The 22,285-nt window shown below is 39.5% G+C and overlaps 2 protein-coding genes across 32 annotated transcripts in view; one reads left to right on the forward strand and one right to left on the reverse strand.

The window, feature by feature from the left end:
- REPS1 (RALBP1 associated Eps domain containing 1) overlaps positions 1-4,515 on the forward strand; it is a 60,578-nt gene extending 56,063 nt beyond the window's left edge. For 27 of the 28 annotated variants that reach the window (XM_056488680.1, XM_056488687.1, XM_056488688.1 and 24 more), the window contains 4 exons: positions 565-660; positions 1,253-1,401; positions 2,060-2,165; positions 3,162-4,515. In XM_056488680.1, the coding sequence (XP_056344655.1) occupies positions 565-660; positions 1,253-1,401; positions 2,060-2,165; positions 3,162-3,230 (420 nt within the window). In that variant the 3' untranslated portion in view covers positions 3,231-4,515. Of the gene's footprint in view, positions 1-564; positions 661-1,252; positions 1,402-2,059; positions 2,166-3,161 lie in introns of those variants that run through there. The other variant, XM_056488693.1, reaches the window with a different exon arrangement.
- A 7,849-nt stretch (positions 4,516-12,364) lies between these two features.
- Positions 12,365-19,632, reverse strand: CCDC28A (coiled-coil domain containing 28A). Of its 4 annotated transcripts, none has more exons than XM_056488698.1 (6): positions 19,505-19,632; positions 18,602-18,796; positions 15,796-15,959; positions 14,694-14,848; positions 14,051-14,073; positions 12,365-12,889 (listed from the first exon to the last, which is right to left on the reverse strand). In XM_056488698.1, the coding sequence occupies exons 2-6, from the start codon at positions 18,757-18,759 to the stop codon at positions 12,835-12,837; spliced, it is 555 nt and encodes a 184-aa protein (XP_056344673.1). In that variant the 5' UTR covers positions 18,760-18,796; positions 19,505-19,632; the 3' UTR covers positions 12,365-12,834. The 4 variants fall into 4 exon arrangements, with proteins under 4 accessions (XP_056344673.1, XP_056344674.1, XP_056344675.1 ...); XM_056488699.1 differs by having other exon boundaries at positions 19,365-19,514; XM_056488700.1 differs by lacking the exon at positions 19,505-19,632 and adding an exon at positions 19,201-19,500.
- Between the last annotated feature and the right edge of the window lie 2,653 nt (positions 19,633-22,285).

Here is a 22,285-nt window from a genome sequence, read left to right on the forward strand (position 1 = left end):
CTTCATGTTCTCCTTTGATAATTTGTAGCTTTTATCCAAATTATAAGTTCTCTGGAACACTTCTGCATCCTCTGCAGAAGTCACTGTGGTGCTTTAAAGTTTTCCCAGCTGTCAGCAGCATGGTCTTGCTTCACTTGTTCAGGAAGGTCAGTGACATAGACCCATTTGAGCACTCTCCATGTACCTCATTGCAAAACCAACTACGGTAGCTTAAGCTGCCACTGAAAACAGCTTAAATTAAGCCTGCTGATTTTTTTGCATTGAGGTGGATGGGGAACAGTCACATTGTGTTCCACTGGAGGGATTAACCTTTGGCAGTGACAGATAATGGTGGTACTGTAATAGTAGAAACAGCTATAGCAGTTTGTGATCAGGCCACGGCTTTTTTGTACTATACAGTGCCTCATGACATTGGACTTGTTTCTAAATGAGAATTGAACTAGAATTTTAGGTGTTAACTGCATTCATGTATCAGAACACAGCACACTTGTTTTTATTCCACTCATTGCCAAATGAAGTATATGTTAAAAGGTAGATTTCTAAATATAGTTTATATTCCTTCAGGTGGAAAAGCCCTCTGATTCTGCAAGTTCTCTTAGAGTTGCCAAAGCAGATGGAAGAGTTGAAGACAAAACACCTGCAAATGTCCCCAGTAGTGCGGTATGCAAAGCACCCTTGGAACAAAGCGCAGTTGTCTGATGGATATGAAGTTAAATGTTTGTTTTGACTTTCAACAGCAGCTTTATACATGTCTGCTTGAACCCAGTTTTCTTAGGCCCAGTAGGTGCTTCAAATAGGCATGTGTGTGGTGAATTTTTGCAGCAGATGATGATTAGATTTATTCTTGAGACAACAGAAAAGATACTTGTAAGTTTTAAAATTTTTGAAACATATCAAAATGTTTAGTGCAGAACTTTATTAACAGTAGCTTTTTATTTGGTTATAAATATTTAATTACTGGGGGAAAGTGTGCTCTGCATTGCTGTGTGTTTACAGCACTCAGTTGTACTGTGGCATTTCTGCTTGCACAGTTCTTTGTCAGTGTGTAGCAACTTACTAGCCTTTCACCACATGGTAAGATTTAGTACTTCAGGTTTTTTCCAGATGAGAATGCAGATAGATGTCCATCAGAAAATACCTGATGGGTTGTAAATTCACTTGTCTCGGTAGCTGAATATGAAACACAAGCTTCCAAGTTATAATCCAAATAAAATGTCATTTCAGAGAATTAATAGGCTGTTTCCCTCTTCAGGGTAAAGGCACTACCCCACTTGCTCCACCACCGAAGCCTATTCGTAGAAGATTAAAATCAGAAGATGAGCTAAGACCTGAAGCTGAGGAACATACACAGAAAACAGGTGTCATAGCTGCTGTTCTTGCTTCACAGCCATCTATTCCTAGGTAACCCAAGAAGTATATAAATACATCTGTTACTGGAAAGTTTACATTTAAACAGTGTACACACTTTCTGTTCCAGGAGTTGCAAACAATTTCAGTGTGTTTAATTTAGATTAATTCCACAATTTAAGAAGTTTATGGTTTTTAAAGAAGATCATCCCAAAGCCTCTACTACTGGAAGGCTTTTAAGAGACTTTGAATTTTTGAGTATGAACTCTTTTTAACTTCTGCAAGCATGTTGAACAAAGGTGGTGGAAGTATTGAGATGTAGTGTTTAATTTTAAATGGTTGCTATGAACAGTCCAAAATGTGCAGTCTGTGTGTCTTAGCATAAAAGTAATCTATTGCAGTAGTCACTTTGAGGTGAAGAATGTGGTTCACTGTGTTGGGCCTTCAGAAAGTTGATAATGACAAGTTTTTAAAATATGCTGCATGCTCTTTGATTGAAACCAACTATGTATGCATATATGAAAGGTATATATCTGTGTTTCCATGCAAACAAATGTGGTTAATCAAGCCAGAAATGGGAAAAATTAACAATGTTACAAGTAAAAAAAAAATTGAAAAGAGGATTCTGCTCACTTAAAGAAGAGGGACTATAAGTGAGATGTTCAGATAAGTGGCCAAATTGCTTATTACAGTATTTCTAATATATTCTCAGATCAGTGGGGAAAGACAAGAAGGCAATTCAGGCATCAATCAGACGTAACAAGGAAACCAACACTGTTTTGGCCAGATTGAACAGTGAACTACAGCAGCAACTAAAGGTAATTCCTTAGTCTTTGTGTAAGAGAAGAGCTTCAGAGAGCAAGATGTTAGTGGTGCACAGTAACAGGCATCTCTGAAATTCAATGATAAATGTAGTAGAGGATAGTGATATTAAATATTTAGCTATTTTTGTAGATCATACAATATACCTATTTGTGACAAGCTTTGTGAAATTACAAATCAAACTTTTGCTACTACAGTGCCTATTTTTCGATGTATTGATTTGCTTTTAGCTACACTAAAATTTTACCTCATATTGTTAATACTAAGTTACATACTTCAAAAGTAGTATGGAGAAGAGCAGCTGAAGTGGTTTGTGTTCTTCTGAAGGAAAAAGAAGCCTTAAAATCATAATAAAATTATCAATTATTAATATTTTTAAACAAATGCCAAAATCTGAATTACAGAACTTGCAGTTTAATTATTAGTGCAACAATAGTCATTTGTTTATCTAGGTCAGCTGTCATGGTTTTAGAGCTATCTGTAGCCATCAGCTTAAATGTCTTTCACCTGCCATCTTTCTTGCCTAAGATATCTAATTTTAACTATGAAGATAATTTTTTTAAAAAATCTTAAATGAAAACATGAATTAATAAGATATTGTCTAGAATTGAAGTTATGTAATTTTAAAAACTCAAGCCTGAATTTCACTTGTTACTATTAATGAGAGTCAAGGTTCATAAAATTCACATAAGAGGAAAATCTGGGGGAAAAAATTGTGAGTTTCCAATACTCTTAATTTAGGTGAGAGCTTACCCCCTTAACATTTCAGACTTCATTTGAAAATATTATAGTTGGTTAAAAATTTGAGTTTGGGTGATTTGAAAGAAAGGAAAAAGTACTCAATGGCATCACCTGCTATTCATTTTCTGGGAAGAGTTACCAAGATCCTAGAATATAAGTTAGGTATCAAACTGAAGCAGATTTTGATTGCATGAAGAAGTTTTCAGTACTCATTCTCTGTGGACTGTCAATAGAAAATCTTTCTTTTGTAGGATGTTCTTGAAGAGAGAATCTCCCTGGAAGTCCAACTGGAACAACTTCGACCCTTCTCTCACCTCTAAGCCTACTGCCGTTAACTGTGAATTTACTAATTTTGAAAGGGGTATTGGTTTCAAGGCCTATTTAAATATCCATGCATCTAGCTCAGTGCACTCTATTCTACATTAAATGTTGTGGTTCTGTTTTGTCAATTCGTTCACTTTTGCATTTTAAGGATTTTAATTTCAGTACAAAGAGAAAAAAAAACAAGCTACTTTTTCCTTGAATGTGACACTGCCTCTCACATCTTCTTCTGTGGGCATCCGTGATCTTTGTTAGACTTGAGTTTGCAGAGTTTGTCGCCAAAATTTCCAACTGGAATTTTTTTGTGATTTTTGTTTTCCTGTTGAAACATCTTCGCAGAAGAGGGTTGCTAATCAGTCAGTTTTAACCTTTAAGCACATAAACTCTTCATTCACTATGGCATTTATTTTATTGTGCCAGAAAAGAGACAAACTACTAATTTGTCATCAGCCAGTGTTACTTCCCAAGCTGCCTTTCACAATTGGAAAGTTGTTCACAATTCTGGAAAGCCTGCCTCTTTGCAATTGCCCAGCTTACTCAGGTTGGGAGAGTTGCAGGCTGTTTGCCATATCAACTGGATTGGATTTTGTGATTTTTGTGGCATACATTATAGAGTATGTAACCACAGATTGCCAGGTGTTCACATTTTATCCATTCATGGTCCTGATTCATAGAAACATTTATGGCACAATTGGTAGTCTGTCAAACAGGTCTTCTTTAGTTCTCCCTTTTGTGAAAAGAGTTGGGTGTAGGTCTCAAACATTAATTGCACATTATCTAAGCACCACCTGTAATTGCATGTCTCACATGTTACCTTTTAATAGCAGATCACATCCACCAGTCTTCACTATAACAAATTGTATTGTCAAGTAATGTGTCAATACCTCTATAAACTTCTAATTCCCAGCAAAAAAAAAAAAAAAATTAATAAAACAAAAAATGAACAGTTTTGCTTCTTAGGAATTCTGGGGTACCTTCTGTCATCTTGTTTCCAGGCCTTACTTCTCTGGCATTTAGACAGGCTTCACTATTAACAGAGTTCCTTGAGTGTATCTTGCTCTTCAGGTTGATGTACTGTATTAGGATTTGTTGTATATTGTACGATACACACATTTTGATCTCATATGTAAATTTGCATTAATTGCTGACTAACAGCAGATATTCTATTTAATGGCTTCTTCTGGCTGTGGGATCATAGATGTTTAACTGCATGGATGTATCTCTGCAGAATCAGAACTAGCAATTGTGTGATTTTTACACCAATAAAACAGCACAATATTTTAATTTTGTTGATTCATCTTTACCTGGGAATTTAAATTCATTCAGATAAGGGGGAGGGTTTTATTACAGGTTTGCAGGTAATTTTTTGTAATTTTGTGGCATGTACAAGAAGTGACTGATTGTGATCTTTTGGCCGTTTTCTTCTCTCATTTTTAGCTGTTGATCAGAGGTGGTTCTCTTGGTAATCTGTGGCTATACTCCTTTTGTATCCTCCTATAAAAAATTTAATACAAATGTAATTTCTAAAAAGTAAATGTTAGTATTGACTTGGATCAAATACATTTATAGTTCTTTTAGGCTTAATATCTGGTTTGATTTCCTTGAAAATTCCTTTAAAAACTCAAGATAAATCGTCTTTTAGCAGTCCTTAACATCACTGTCTCACTTCTGTGCATAAATGAAATTCTCTGAACATCTGCTTTTGTTGCAAAAGGATAGATAGATAGATTTACCACTGGTTATGCTGTTACAGTGAAAAACAAGTATTTCTCTTTTTGGTTATCATAAACAGACTGGGTAATTGTGGTGAATTGTAACTACTATAAGTATTCCAGCATTTTTTTAGATGTTATGGAAGTGTTGCAGATGGTTTATGTATATAATCCAAAGCAAAATTCTCTGGTATGAAAGGTTGTCATAGTTGCATGAAAAATGGTAGTTTCTATTTGCATGTAAAGGGATTAAGAAATGATAGCTAAATGGGCACAAAGGTGACATATAAATTATATATAGAGTGCAAGCCTTTGACTTGAGAAAATTATATATGAATAGGGAAATGTGAAGAAAAACCCAGCAAAAACAAAATACTCTCTCAAAGAAAAGTAAAAAACTTTAAAGTTGATGAACCGATCACTTCTATTATAACTGACAAGTAGCAGGAACAGACTGGGAAAAAGTTTTTCCCTTTTTTAAAAAGTGGGAAAAGTGAGTCACTGCAGTTAAAGAATGTTGATCTTTTGAACCAACTGTATCTTGTCCATAGTTTATTTTAAAGTTTAAAATACATTTTTAAATAGTACTATTTTCATATTAATATTTAAGTATTGAGCCTATGTTTATAGCAACAGGATTCTTAAATCAGAATTTAACATTTTAAGCTTAAATGTAAAAAGCCTTTTACATTCAAATGTTACATGTACATATGAATTTCTCTAACATCCATATCTTCCTGGTAGAATGACAAGTTAGTGTCTCAAGTGAAAAACGTCAGCAGTCTGAACATTTATGTGTTTTGCCAACAAGCCTATTTTTAAGAATTTTTTTTGATTACTTTTAATGCATCATTCTGTACATTTTAAACCAGTTTTTCATGATCAGAAGACGTTCTAACTGAAAAACTACTTAATGTCTTAAGAACATCACTGCCAATGATGTTCAGAAGTTACCTCACTTAGTAATGTAACCCAACTTTAATCCCTTATAAAATTATCTCCATTTCTTTGATCTTGATCCAGCTACTTGATGCATTCTTTTTTATGAATTTAGATTGTAAGCTCTTTGGGGCAAGGAATTATGTACAGTACAAAAGAGGTGCTCTCTCTATTGCAAATATAAATGTAGACTACTAAATAGTATGGAGTGTGATTCATGGACACCCAGATGGGATGGATGGACAGCAGCAGGCCTTTCTGAAACACCTGGAAAATGTTTTTCTTTGGACTTTGTCATTGGAAGAGTCTCTCCTCTCGCTAGATTTGTGTTTCTTTTGTGTCTCCTAATAATGTGCCTCTTTCTCCATTCCACCTGCTTTGGAGTTGCTTTTTTCTCCATTCATTGCCTGTCTTTGGACTGCAGAGAAGATTTACAAAATGCAAAGGTAAAAAGCTGAAAAGCCACTTTGTTTTGAGCAGTATGCTAAATCTATCCAATGTAAGCAAGTATTTTCAATTTTTTTTTTGTACTTCACGTGCACCTCATTTTCCTTGCAATTGTGATGAACTAGATGATCTCATATTAATGAAAATGTCTTATGTGGGATAAACAAAGTTGAGGTTATGAAAACTTAAAACTAAAGAAAATAAATTTGCAGCATTGTTTCTTGTGTGACATGTCTCTGTCCCTTATGGATGGGGTGTGCTGTGTTTCTCTACATTTAGGGCAGAATTGAGAATTACTCTTCTGGTTTCAGCTGTGCAGTTTGTCTCTAAATGTCACTTTATGGGTGGCCTAGCCTTAATCACTTTTTTCTAAAACAGTAAAAAATAGTAAGTCATACTCCCAGCACATTTTAGTCAGTTTCTAGTAGAGTGTAGTTTCATGAAATTGTAATGTGTTGCAAAAGCACATTACTTCCAAGTGAGCAATAACAATGCAGTTCCTACTCTGGGGAAGATGAAAAAATAACTTGTGTATTTTGAATATTTGCATGGTTATGCAGCATGCTTGTCTTGCCCTGTATATTGATGTCCTAATCATTTAGCTGCCTAGAGGAAAACACATGAATACCAAGGACTTTATTATCTAATAATAAAAAAAAATTAAATGCTGTGTTCTCTTAATAGTCTTAACAATGAGCTAGGAATTGTATAGGAAAGATGTTAATGTCTGTATACCAGTAACCAAATGAGACAATACAGGGTTGTCCTGATAGTTAGTACACAAGCAAAAGACAAACTTCACAGGAGTCTTTGAATTAATTGCTTTTGTTTGGGGATGTGGAGGAGGAAAGCTGATTTCCTGTGTAATTTCCCTTTTGGTATATTTCTTTTAATTGGCAAAATGGGCTTTAAAGAAGCAATATTTGCTTTGAAGGTGGATTATACATTATGTGTACATAAAGTATATATACTGATTGTACACTAGTTGCACCTGGTTGTACACTGAGTGTGTTTCAAAGCAATTTCAGAGTACTTTGTCCAGCCTACTGGTATATAGGTATCCAATGTCTTGCATTTAAATTATTGTCCAAACAGCCTTTGTTTAGTTATAATACTAAAAAAATTGGAATTGTGACTATGAAGTACGAAGTTTGTAATCTTACAGTTTAAATCCAAAGCTTTAAGAAGACTCAGTACTGTTTATCACACTTCATCAGCATACTGGGCTACAGAAAGCTACATGAATTCTATTTTATCTCTGGTAGAATATATTCTTGACACTTCCACTCTTACAGATGCATTTAATCTGGAAGCAGCTGAAATTACTCTGTTTTGACTGGTCTTGTTTATGAGAGGCCTATGAAATTACCAAAACATCATGAATAGTAAAAGCAATTTAAGCTGACTTTGAGTGGTATGTTGATGGAAACCCAAATTTTGGCAATACTGCTGTTAAACCATATGTGGCTGTATTTTTTCCCAATCTGTGGAGGAGCTCACAGAGCTGGGAGATACATCATACTCTGCAGTGCACCTACACTCCTTGGTGTATCCCTTAGAGCTGCAGTGGTGCCTTTTGTGTCCTGTCACTTCACCTCAGAAGTCTGATTGCTTTTCTTTCTTTGGCTCAAGTAAGGCTGCATTTGAACTGACAGAGGAGGGGATGGTCCATGGGGTGGAACATGTTCATTGTAAGAAATGGCACTCTGGATCAGGGCAGTCTTCTGTTTTTTGTATCCAGCCAAAAGGCAAGTAAGGAACACTAGCATTTGAAAGACTGGTTGCATATTGAGAAAATAAATTGATTTCATTTTGAAAATCAATTCTTTTCCTGACAGCTGGAGAGCAGAAAGTGGAATAAGCATTACAACAGCTGCGGTGAACACTCACCTAAGGGCTTCTGAAGACCTAGCATCTCCACTGGCTGTGTCACACTTAGCAAGAAATTTTTGTATAGTAAGGAGCTTCAGCAATACATGATTTCTCTGCATAAGTCAAAGGAAATACTTTGGGAATCTCTGCATTAACTTAGGTGTGTGTTTCATTAGAATGCTGTGAAATTCAGCAGTCTACTAAGAGCTTTTGTACATTATTTGCATAGCTTGAGTTAGTCAAGGTATGAAAATAGCATATTTCAAGAAAAAGATGAAAGGAATTTTGTAGGAAGTTGTAATTCATTGTATTCTATCAGAAAATGCACAAGTGTGATACCTAGAGCATGTCACCTGTTTTTTCTGTTACATATCCTGCCTTTGGAAGAAGAGTGGTTCAGTCTATAACAAACTTTTCTTCTAGAGCTTCAATCTGTTGTCTTTCACTGCCCTCATGAAGGAACTTGGTTACCTGCCTTCTCAACAGAAGGAACCAGGAGATTATATAGAAGAATCCAGAGGTCCTTTTGCTGTAGGAGAGTACCTAAAAGGAACATATTCCCTGGTTAACTCTACACTTTGCCTTTCAGGATAAAGTATAGCATTAAAGCAAGAACATTTCTGTGGAAAAGCAGTAATTATTCACGTAACTTTTTTCAAAATTAAGAGGCTGGTAATTTTGACAGATTCCATGGTTTTCACCACATAGTGAACTTGCTAACCAAAAAAACATGCTAAAATTGATAATGTCTCAGAACTTTTCATATCAAAATTACCAATTTTGTCAGTGTTTTTTTATCCTTTTTTCCTGTAGCTTTTTAGAACAGATTTCCTTTTAGGTTTTAAAACTTCCTTTTTGCAAATACCTTTTCACGTAGATTTTTCTCTTGTGAGATTCTCTTTTCTCTTGAAAAGAATTTTACATATTGATTTAAGGGGAGTTGTATTTCAACTGTCCCAGCTCAAAACTGTCCTGATCTGAATTAATCCAAAGTGAGAACTGTCTAAAATTGAAAGCAGATGTAATTTGGGTTGTAAGGTAGGATTTTTAATGAAAATTTTTATGAAGATAGCATAGATTTTTGTTCTAACACGCACATATTTTCTTCCACATAAGCACTGCAATTTTTAGAGTTCTGAATAAGTATTTCTTGTATTAGCACTTGCTTAACTGTTAAGACTGTATCTGTTCTAGTATTTTGGCTTGATGCTGCAATATTGCATTCATCAGGGTGATCAGGTAATTTGCAAACTACTCATTCATTCACTCTTGTCCCAGCCTTTCAGTTTGGGGGGAATAGTTCTTGCTTATTTCATGTTCTGGTTTTTGTTGGTTTAATATTATTAAAGAGCTGTAAGTTGGAGGTCTCATATTAATCATATTAGTATTTCTAAATAGTGGGGAAATTATGGTCTATTACAGTGATTAATTTTTAAGATTTAAAATTTATATCTAATATCAACCAATAAAAACATATGAACTTTTTCTTTTTTTAACTTGTGAGAAAGAAATGTACAGCTCTTTTGGATGTGTGCCACAAGTCTCTTTGTAAGCTTTATTTCAGCAAAGTTCACTGATTCAGAAATTTGCAGTGTCTGGTCTCATTGCAGAATCAATCCTTCTCAAAGGAGTACTCCTTAATTTCTTGGACATTCCTCCTTGATGTTTTCCTGTTGGCTTCTGCTACCAGACAAGTCCCTGGGACTGCAGGTGTGCTCCAGTGTGCCCAGCACAGCTGAGAGAAGCAGACCTTTGCCACCACCCTGTCCCTCTGACCTTTGCATCTCATCCCACATCTTGCCAGGGACAAGCCTGGCACTGTCCCACTCCCCCATCACATCTATTCTAAAGCTCTGCCAGTGAGCCCTGCTACTTCCTGCACTGAGAAGGATGAATCCCATCTGATGCCAGCAGGCCTGGTGCTGCCTAGGTCATTGCATTGTGAAAACCCCCAAATTTTGGCAGTGACACCAGCCATGAAGTCGTGTATTAATAGACTCAGCCCATCTGTTTCTTCCAGTGTTGTTGCCTTCAACTGGAAGTATAGAGGAAAATGTAACTTGTGCCCCAGATTCCCCACAGTGATGCAGCAAGGAGCACCGTCTTCCAAACACCAAACCCATTTATCAGTGTAAGTTTTTAAACCACAACACTGGCCTGAACTCACACTGGTAAATATATTAATGTTAATACACTTTCATCTCCATATACAACTCTTCAGGAAACAACATAACAGAAAAGGAGCAAATTTTCTGCAGCCGCTTACCTACTTTTCTAATTACAAAAGACTTTCCACAAATATTTTACAGTAGATTTCTTTTCTTTCCCTGCAGGATCCCAGAAATGTGATTAGGTCATTACCTACCACATAAGAATTCATTATTTCAAAAGTCTTGCTACGAAATTTTCTTGTATGAATCCAGAAGTTAATAAGTAGCCACCATTAATGGACTGTGTCAAAGACAAGAACTTGTATCCAGGAGGAGGTAAAGGAAAAAGAATTTCTTAATTTCTCAGTTTTTTGCAATGAATGCAATCTTTTTAATTTGTAATTGCCTGTGGGCTTAAAGCAGTTGAAGAAAAAAGGGCTAATTCTTGTATCATTCTAAATATATATTCTAAATACATATTTATTTATGTTTTATATGTCTATATATTTATAAAAGTATATTTTTATAAATATTTATATGTATAAATATGTATTCTAAACAGCTGCTTGAAAAGTTATTTGTTTATGTCTGTATCTCAAATTATATGCTCTGTCCTTGCATAAATTGCTACAGAAACAAGATCAAGACATCCAACACATTTGTAAGTGATTTGAAATGTGTTTGAAATAGTAAGCCTAAGCAGTTCGATGTCAGAGCCCAAAAATGGAAAAGAGCTGCCTCTAACATAGACTGTTTAAAGTATGAGATGAGAAGTGTGGTTTGGGACGAGTGTGCATTACAATGCTGCAATGAACTGCACTTGCTGGCAATAAGCTGCTAGTGAGCACAGAGCTCTGCTCCTGCATCCAAGTGAGCTGCAAGAACACAGTTCTGTTTGTATAACTGCAGCTCTGTTAGGGACATTTGCCACACTTGGTATGAGGCTAAGAGATGCTACTCTTTTGCTTGTTGTTCAGAAGTCAGCCCAGAAACAAGGGCATAGTGCTGATGTGAGAAGGTGTTGTGCAGAAATTATAATTGCACAATTACTGGTCAGAGGTGTGCGTGCGGAGAACAAACATCAACCTTGGCTTCACTTTGTGAGAAGCTTGTCATATTCTAGTTCTCTTAAGCTGACTTTGGATTTCACAACACCACACAGTACGTACCCAGCTGCAGGTAGGGACTCCTAGGTACACTTACCAGCATGCAAACTCCTAGAGAATCTTGGCAGCTAAGGAGATAAATTGCATAAAGCACAAGAACAACCTTAGGGGACAACCACTGGGATCCCTACTGGTTTGTAAATCATGGAGATTTGTGTGATGGGTGAGGCAGGGAATTTGAGGCTGAATCTTAGCCAGAGCACTCACTGGTGGTTAAATGATCCTTCTGTCCCCAGCATGCTGCAGGCTTGGTGCTGCACAATCCAAAAGTCCACCTTGCGGCTGAAGGAGCCTCTTCTCTGAAGATGAACAAAAGGAATATTCCGTTCCCTGGCCCCATGCCTGCTCTGAGTTGTGCTTTGTACTCAGGTAGAAGGATAAAAATTCCATTCCTTGTTTAGTAAGTGTACAATCAGTGTGGAATCTGAATGTATTACCTAAAAACTGAATATAAAATAAATCTAGAACCAAAGGCATGGTTTGATGGACCAAGATAGACATTTTGCATCTAAAACCAGCCTGACTCGACACTATTACAGATTTTTTTTTTTCCCTCTGGCTCTGCACAGAAAGATGATACCAATTAATAGCAGCCTTTTTACAATATCAGAGTAACTGCAAGACTGAATATCCTGGATTTATTGAACAGTAACTATTTACCCAATTTTGGAATTTCACAATACTTAATTTATGTAGACTGCTAGCATGCATGCTAGTGTTAATTTGGTGACATTTTATAATTATTCATAGTAATGTAAAAACATAAACTCTGAACAGTCAGACAATGCTAAAACTCATCTTCCTAACACAGACAAACCAAGAGCACCTTCTGCAAATGAAACATTACATATTTAAAACGTTTCACTTTATTAACAATAAATTAATCTGTGGCATCACCAATCAGCAAAACACTAAAGATACAGTGAGCAGATTGTCCATGTAATGATCAGAAAGGCAACATTATCACTACCTTCATAAAAACTGGAGAAACACCAATGAACTTATATACATGTACCATTTGCAACCATATGAACATTAAGCAGAAGAAGTATATTTCCGAGTTTCTCCAATTTTTCTGTTAAGTAAGGCAATAATAAAAAGCACAGCATCACAATTAACTACAACTCTAGGTACTGAGCCCTGATATAATGCAGTGCTCAAAGGAATGTGCAAAATAAACACCTGGATTTGCACTCTGATTCTTTGTTGTGTGCAATTAAAAAACAAACAACACAAAGTCATAATTCTTCTTAATTCCATTGTCTGGAAAAACAAAAGCAAAGCTGGGAGAATCCACATTGACAAAGATGTTCTTTCTCAGCCTGTAGTACCATTTGGAATATCTTGAGCATCTGCTAAATGTAGTTTTTGGCTGAAGCAAATCATTAAGGAATAACACTTTCACATGCAGATAAGGCATAACGAGACAGTAGTGTTACATGAAACTCTGCTTACTCTGGAGTAAGTTTGTCCAGACAAACTCTGTTCTGGTGACTCCTATGCTAGTTCCCCACCAGTACATTCATATTTCTCAGTAAGACTTGAGCATTACATACCTCCAGCATTAGCCTGTGGATCAAGGGCAATGGCAGATTATTTTTATCACTATTACATATTATTATCACATTCTGCTTGTCCTCTTTATGAAGTCTGCTTTAAACAGCTTCCCATGGATATGCAGGGAATGTAGATACCAGTGCAGGATCTTAAGCCCCAAAATCTAGTGCTCACCTCCTCAATGCATACAAAGTGTGTAATGACAAATAAACAGACTGCATAGTAAAATGAATGCTACACTCCTCCACTGACTCCTCATCCTGACTTATCAAAAGCACAGTGTAAAAGAGAAGCTGAGACATTCAGCTTTATCTTCTCTGCAGGCTAAGAGCACACATTTGCTCAGTTACCTAAGCTCTGCTGAAGTATCTGACCCTAGAAATAAAAAATTAGGTCAGTTCTCTCTCCACAGTCAATCAGTGATAAATGACACCACACGATTCTAGAAAAAAAAACTCAAAGGTAATCGAATTCACTTTTCAGTGAGACAATGCCTCTGAATATCATTGAAGGAATATTACTATGGATGTTTGTTCCAGAATGTCTCAATAACATCCATGTAAAAAGACCCTGCTGCTGATGGGCTTTGCCACTGACAACACAGTATGGTACACAAGTGGTACATCGTAGCTAAATAAATCACCAGATTAAAAAAACAACCTGTAATTAGACGGGTTAAGATACAGTCACTTATGTATTGGAAGAACCTAAAAACTGCTGTATTATAACACTGATTTAAAACCACAGCATCACAATTAACTACAACTCTAGGTACTGACAGAATGCAGTGCTCAGAGAAATGTGCAAAATAAACACCTGGATTTGCACTTTGATTCTTTGTTGCATCAAAAAACAACACCACAAAGGCATCATTGAAGCAATTTGAAACTTGTAAAGACTGTTACTAGGGAAACACACTGCAATTTGACTATGGTTAGAAATTATAATGCAAAATAAATATTTAGGGAAAGGATACATAGATGAATTTAGTTCTTCTAGCTGCAATATAAATGTAGAAATTATAAGAAATGGCACTTCTGTTAGTCAAAGAACTGCAACAATTATGCTGGTATGCTGAAATAAATATATTGAAACAATGAAGGAAATAACTAATAGTTAGGGCTGAAATGTATTATTACAAAAATTAAATCAAACCTACACTGAATTCTATACAACGAGCTAAATTAAGTTTAAATCTGCTGATCTCAAGAAATTTAAAAAAATGTTAACAGTTCTGGTTTTTATGGAAATACACTAGGCAAAGTGTAGAATATATAGCTCTCTATTCCTTGTTATGTGCCATCTTCCCCAGACGTAGGAGGATGGACGCAGGGAAAGTGGTAGCAGTTCCCTTGTACATGGGCTGCCCCTAAGTAGGCTGACATGCTCAGGCAGCTTCCAGCCAGCCTGCTCCCCTCCCCAAAGCAACCAGCAGCTGTAACAAATGAAAACAACTCCTGTGTTTTCTCAAAACCAAGAGGAAAGCAGGGCACATCTTAGATCACTGAAGAGCTACGTTCTCCTCAACTGTACATCACTGCACATACAGGAGCAGTGTTTTTCTGAACTAAGCTTTGCTGTAGGCTAAGTTCCATGATTTCTGCCTTCCCAGTACTTACATCTGACAGCAGTCTATCCAGGTTGGAATCACTGGCTAGTTTTCTTTTATCTTCAGGGAGTTCTTCCATCTCCCCATAGAGCTCCAGATTGAGGCGAGCAAGTTTCTCCTGCATGCTCCGCACGTGCTCCATCTGCTCTATGGAACACTCATTTCCTAAAAGGACAAGCAAAAACTTTATATAAAGAAACCCAATAGAGAAAATTAAGGTATGAAGATGCAGCTTTTTACATCAGAGAATTTAAACATCAAATTTACAAGTACATTTGCTTTCTCAATGATTTTTCACTGTTTCACTACTGAAGTTTCTGTTACCCCATCTGATGTTGTGTTGTGCTGAATTTACAAGGACTATTCAATGTCCTAAGAGCTTTTTTGAAATGCAGGTGTTTTTTTTATAGTCTTGAATTTTTCTCTGATTCAGAAAGGCCCTGGTTTTTAACTTAAAACACAATCAAAATAAAACTTCTTTCCAATTCTGATTTATCTGAGGGCTGCTTTCTTGGAACAGATGGTTTATATAGTATAAACTTTTCAGGTTCTTTTGTAACATCAGTGGGGAATTGAGACTCTGATCTAACACTAAACTTGAAAAAGTACACATGCATTTTTCTACTTAGCACAGAGGAGAAAAGAAAGCAAAAATGTGTAATGTTTCTTCTAAAACCTCCACCAACTCAGAGGCTGTAAACATACTAAGAAGTTAAGACAGAAGAGTAACCTAGGTAAAATGCAACTTGCATTGAATTTCATAAAAGTTATTACCAATAGTCTTAAATGGTCATAGCAACAAAACTGGATGCTAAATACAGTTACTTCTTCCTATACTATCATAAATAAGTGGTTTTAAACTTAATTGATATCTTAAGGAAAGGTGCTTCTGTGCTGGAAGGAATAATGAAATGGCACATGAATAATCTCACAACACAGACAACCTTACAATGGGACTGTAATTTAAAAATGCAGTATTAATTTTGTGGATTTCATGTGGCATTGTCCAACTGACAGCTGGCAGTCTGTCCATGCAGCACACTTGTTTGCAAATGTTACTACTGTACAGCTATAAAAAACAACTATTTTATACACACAATTCATGCACTTACCAAATGCTTGAAGTTTGCCAGAGTGGAAGTCGTTCAAGAGACTCAGAAGTCCCCTTTCCATTTCCTGGACATCTGACACATCTGTGAGAAAAGAATGCTGGATTGGTGCTGCCTGTGCCCCTTTTGCTTCACTTCCTGGAGGTTTGGCTTTCTCTTTGATTACACTAAAAAAATAAGTAGTTGAACAAAACAAATATTACCTCCTGCTTTCAATTTCACTGTAAATTTGAAATGTAAGGAAGTGTACATCTGAGCTTTGAAAATTAAATGGGAAATATATAGAGCATTTTTCAGTCACTGCTTTTAAGATAAACACTGGACGACCAGCTTGCCTTTAAAATAGCATTGCTATCTCAACATTTTGATACTGCAAAATAAAGCATTCCAACAGTCTGCTTTCCTGCTCATAGTAGGAGTCATCAATGGACCACGCATCTGTGATGGCCATCTAAGTAACCTACAGTAGGCCAACATTACCCAGCAGTGACACATAGGGCATTAGCACAGGAAAGACCTCTAAGATCATCAAGTCCATCCATTAACCCAGCATAGCCATGTTCACCACTAACGTACGTCCCCTGGTGCCATGCTCACATTTTTTTAACTTTTCCAGGGATGGTGATCCCACCACTTCCCCAGGCAGACATCATCTACATAAAATCACCCAAAAAGCATTGAAGCCAGAGAGAAACCCCCTCAAAAATCATACTCTCCTCTTGTCACAAACATCTACAGACTGCAACCCATGTGGAAAACAGCTGTTATAAGCTATGGAAGATAACCTTCCATAAGACCTAGGGCTCTTCCTTTCAACCCACAGATAATATCCCAATCTTGTAAATTCCACCATCAAAACCACTCTCTCACTAATGTACCAAATGAAACTAGCCCACGCCCAAACATCAAATTGCTAAAAATTCTCTACAGCCCTTCCTTGAAGAAAACCATCAAAATTCCTAGAGCCCATATACTTCTCTCTGGACATAGCATTTATTCAGAGCACCATGTGCCCATAAAAAACTACATGGATGAAAATTATTAACCATTATAAATCCCCATGAATGCACAACCAATATGGAAAGTAAACACACAGCTACCAGGGAGCACGTTCCATCTCTGACCCAGACAGACAGGCTGCATCCCATTGCAATTTAAGTAGGAGGCTGTCCTGCAGCCTTACAATGAATCTGTTCAGAATTCAATCCAGAGAAAAAATATGAGCCTAAAAATTTTAATTTAGAATACTGTGGGATATTAAAAAAAAAAAATCACAGACTTAAAAAAGAGGCCTTATTAATTAGTGAAGATAATGGGGTTTAAAGCATAGTCAGCCCTATCCTTCCCATGCTCTGTAAGGAATAAATTCTCTCTTTCTTAATAATTCTTTGTCCAACCTAAGAGCTTCTGTAGCTATAAACATCATATAGACTATACGCTACAGAAACAACCAGCAGTCCAATAATCATCATATCCAGTTCAACTCAGAGCAGACATCTCAATTTAGGTTCTGCTTCAATTTCAGACTTAATGGTTTGCACAACAGACAGATCATCAGTTTTTTCTACGTGATTCTGATGTTTAATAAAATACACTATTGGTCTTGGAAAACTTCCTTCATTGGATTCTTGCAGATGAAATGAAAATTAATTAAATACTCTCACTCCACTATCACAATAGCTGTTCATCCTCACATTATTATGTCAATTACCTCTCCTGCTAGGAAAGTTCAAACAATTGTCTGTATTAGCACTACTTGGTAAGTTTAACGATTGTGCAAAAATGGCCAGAACTTAAAGCAAAAAGGACATTTTCTTCCCTAGACAATCTTGTGGACTGCAAGAAATTAATTTCTAGTGAATTCCAGGACAATGTTGAGACTTGAATTCAGTCAACTGCAGAAGCCACCAATTTATGGCACATTACTATTTACTAATATTTCCCTCTAAGTATTAACATAGTTTTCCTGAAAAATGTATAGACTTTACATGGCAGAAATTCATTATTCATCAGCCAATACTGTATCCTTCAAACAGACTCTCTGTGCTGATGCTGACAGTTCTGTATTTAATCTTCAGCTAAAACTCAAGAGGTCAGTAAATTCTGCTGCCTCTCTCCGGCTAACCTTTCACTTCAAAATTTTTCTTTGTTTATGTATCTACTGTGTCTGCCACAGCCAAGAAACACATTTTCTAACATGCAGGTAAATTAATGTTCTCAAACTGAAACACATATTTCATCAGCAAAACACAAACTATTCTGACGTGGTACTTTCTGAAGAACTGAATGTCTCTCTTTACACAAGTCACTGCCCCAACTGAGAGGTCCCCAATCACAAAACACCTGAAACTTCCAGTTCTAGCTCATCCTGTTCAATATATGTCCTTCATTTCCTGCTGTACTTGTCAGTTCAAACCTTACAGTCATGTAAGCATATTTTATTTGTTGCTCACAGCTGTACATTTGGGGCTCTACTATCTCCCATATGATGCCCAAATCTGACCCAACTCATGTCTTCCACCAGTCACATCAGGCTATACCCTGCTTCAGCTAAACTGTTGTCAGTATGAGTCTACAGCCTTGTGTAACATTATTAAGCTTACAAGAAGTGTGTAAAACACCTTCCTTAGCTGTAAAATAACCATTATATTGCATTAAACACAAATCACGTTGCTAAAAGACACGTCACCAAAACTTTTCACAAGTCTGAAACTCCCGTCGCAGACAGTCTAAACAACCTTTAGACTGTCTTAGCATTGCCAAGTTTCTGGTCTGACTCCCTCTAAGTATGCAAATGCCTCAGACTTACCGTTTTAACTTTGGTTTTTGTACGGCAGGCTGTGGGGCAGGGTTGGAAAAGGCTGTACTTTTACTGACTGGCACTGAGCTTTTCTTGGAATTAGCAACCTGAGCAGAGTGACTGGAAGACGATTTGGGGCTCCTCCTCTTGATCTTCCTTTCTTCCATTTCTTCCACTTTACTGCATCTAGACTAATGTCTTGCCCTTCACAGGGAAGAAAAGAAAGTGATAAACATCCATTAAAACTGGCATTCACAACAAAAGCAAGTGGAAAGACAGCTCGTGGAAATGAAACTTGTATTTCCTTCAGAGATGAGCAGGCACTCATTTCTGAGAATAACTGAACCCAGTTTTTAGGAGGAGCTGCCTGGCCTGCTTCATCAGCAGAAAGGGCAGGAATTAAAACCTCCATCCAGACTATCTCAAGCACTGTCCCGTGGATTACGGCTGGAAGCACTATGACTGCTCGGGCCCACGGCCGGCAGACACCGGCAGTGCTGTGGCACGGGGATGCTGTGCCCATCCGTGCCAAAGGACCTCTCTGCTGCGGGGAACCTCAGCCCAGCCGAGCTGTTGGTGCTGCTATTACAGCTCTTGGTGTCACACACTTGTCACCGCCGTGACACGCTTGTCATTCCTCCTACAGCTCCGAGGGGCCCTGCCCAGCTCCGCACACACAGCCCGCGCCGTGCGCGGCCACCGGCGCTCCTCGCGCCTCCTCGCCGGGGAAACAAACGCCTCCGACACCCGTCACACCGGAGGTGTGACCCACCCGCCGCCGCCTGCCGGCATGAGGAGACCCCTCAGCCGTGCGCCGCCGCTTTATGCCCGCGGAGGCCCAGGACAGAATGAAGAGAGCGGAGCCCCCAGCCCGACCCCGCGGCCCCGGCGGCGCGCAGGCCCCGCCCCTACCTGGGGAGCCCCGCCCCCGGAGCGCGCGCGGACCCTCGCGGAAGCGGCCGGCTCGTCCCGGCTCGCGGGTCACGTGACGGCGGGGCGGCCCGGCAGCGCCGCGAGGTGCATTGTGGGAATCCCGCCCCAAGCCACCGCCTCCCCGAGGGCGGACTACAGCTCCCAGAACCCCCCGCGGCGGCTGGGATGGCCGTCATGGCCGAGGGTTGCGCCCGGAGTATCTGATCCGAGTCCTCACGTGATAAAACACACAGGGAAAACTGCCTCGCTGCCGATCTGCTCCTTATCGCAGCTGGCGCCGTGCGGTAGCGCTCTGCCTTCTCCCCTGCTCGCTCCATCTCCTGCCTGTAGTTACACTCCAGCCACAACTCAATAGGCCTCAGCTGCTTTTGCTTTTTAGCTCTTCACTGAGCACCGGGTACCTCAATTAATGTTTTACACCGTATGGAAAATCACAGAGTCATTAGGGTTGGAAGGGACTCGTGGAGATCCCCCAGTCCCAGCCCTGTGCCGAGGCAGGGTCACCTGGAGCAGGTGGCACAGGAGCACGTCCGGGTGGGGCTTGAGGGGCTCCAGGGAGAGACTCCACGGCCTCCCGGGCAGCCTCTGCTGTCCTCAGTGTAAGGAAGCTCTGCCTCGCGTTGAGGTGAAACTTGTCGTTTGACTTTGTGGAGCCCTAATCAGGGGCCTGGCTCATTTGTAGATTTTGTTACTTGTGTTTATTAGCGTAAGTTTACAGCCAGTTGAACTGAGAGAGCTGAGAGCCAGTTGAACGGGAGCTCAGCCCTCCGGGAAACTATCCTCAGATGTTGCAAGGCATCGTTATCTCCAGGTAGGTCGGCAATAGGAATTCTCTCCGAGGACATGCTGGAAGAGCTCAGTATATTCGCATGGAGCTATATGGACTAGAAATGCTGGAACAGCAAGTTCCAGACAAGAGCTGAGCCAGGGCAAGTTTAGGTTGGACATTAGGAAGGATTTCTTTACAGGAAGGGGTGACTAGACATTGGAATGGGCTGCGCTGGAAGGCGGTGGAGTGTCCTTGGAGGTTGTTCAGGCGAGACTGGACAGGGCACTGAGTGCCACGGTCTAGCTGACAAGGCGGGGGTCGGTCACAGGTTGACCTCGGTGATCTCAGAGGTGTTTCCCAGCCTGTTCCTGCGATGCCGCAGCCCTGAGGGTGAGCGCTGGGAGCAGAGCGGAGCGCTCGGCGGAGGGGCCGGGCGCTCGGTGCAGTGCCGGTCCCCGCCCGCAGGGGGCAGCGCCTCCCCGCGCTCCCGCCGCTCCTCCCCGCTCTTCCTGCCCGGGAGAGCGGGTCTCAGGGGTCGGGAGCGGGTCTCTCGCTCAAGGAGCGCCCATCCTCATCCCCGCCACACATGTGCCCGGAGCGGCCATCCTCCCAGCTAAACCAGGCACCCTGCTGCCACGCGGAGCTGGATGCACCTCTCGGTGTCATTTCCGACCTGGATTTCAGTCCTGTGTCGTTGGCTTGCAGGAACGTAATTTTTAAGGCAGGCAGTATAATTAGCAGGGTGTGCCTACCTAGCCTGAGTAATTAACGAGTTCAGCCCCACCAAGTCTATTTCCTGCTGCTGTCGCTGTTGCATTTCTGGTCATCACATCTCACCCCAGTGCTCCCTGTCAGTAGCGGCTTTGTGGACTTGAATGGTCGGCACAGCTTTCCTATCTATGGCTGGTAGCCTGAGCTGTTTTCCCCCCGTGTGACAGTAGTTCGTGGCCTAGAGAAATTAACTTATCACTACCTCTACAACTAGTCAGCTTGAATTTCTTAAACCTGCAACCAGATCTTATTTTTCACTTGAGAAGCATGTTGTTCATTACGGTATGTTTTGTGATGAAGACTCTCAGACATTATTCACACACCAGTTGTGAGAGGTGGTATAATCCACATCACCCACAGTGAAAATATTGACCAGAAGCGTTACTGGTGTTTGCAAGTGGGTGTCTCAGTATGATGCTGCCTCATGACTTAACAGGTGAGCAGCACCTGGAATGCATCCCTGCCTCTGTCTAAACTGTCCATGATACCAAGAGAATGATTCTCCAGTCATATCCTGATACTGAACCTTCTTATGGACCTTGAATTAGACCTGAGAGGCACTTGGATGGGATGTTACAGTTGTGAGACTCAGTGGCCACTTTGACACCCAAAAGGGAGATTATCTGTCAAAGGGAGATTGATTTGACGTGATTCTCAGGTGAATGGCAAGGACCAGATGTCCACTGAAGGTCATCCTACGGCCAAAGTAATTCCTTGCAGGACGACACAGTTTGGGTCTGAGGAGCTGGATCGCTTCTGATACATTATGGCCAGTGTTGTTGCAAGAGGTGTGTGATAGACCAGAGATACACTGACAGCTCGGTGGGAATAAACAGCCTGAGGGTGTTTGCCTGTAGGCGGCTGAGAGGAGAGGAATTAATTAATCTCTGTAACGCTGGAGATTACACAAAAAGCCAGTGGTACAAGACTTAAGGGACAGGTAGAGAAGCTGGAACAGTTGATTCTGTAATACAAAGGGCTTCTGATATCTGGTTTGGCACGCGTTACAGGGAAACAAGAGCTAGCAAAAGTCACATAGGCTGTGAGCCAGACACAAATTCTCAGTCACAAGGCTGCCCAAGTAGAATCCTCATTTGCACACATGCATATATGTGTATGCATAAATATATAGGAGGCTACAAGCAGTGGACAAATTGAGACTTACAGGCAGATTTCTGCAGCCATTTGGGAAATTTATATGAGACAAATTCTGCTTCTCC

This window comes from Oenanthe melanoleuca, chromosome 3, assembly GCF_029582105.1.
Source record: "Oenanthe melanoleuca isolate GR-GAL-2019-014 chromosome 3, OMel1.0, whole genome shotgun sequence".
In the NCBI taxonomy this organism is placed as follows: Eukaryota; Metazoa; Chordata; class Aves; order Passeriformes; family Muscicapidae; genus Oenanthe; species Oenanthe melanoleuca.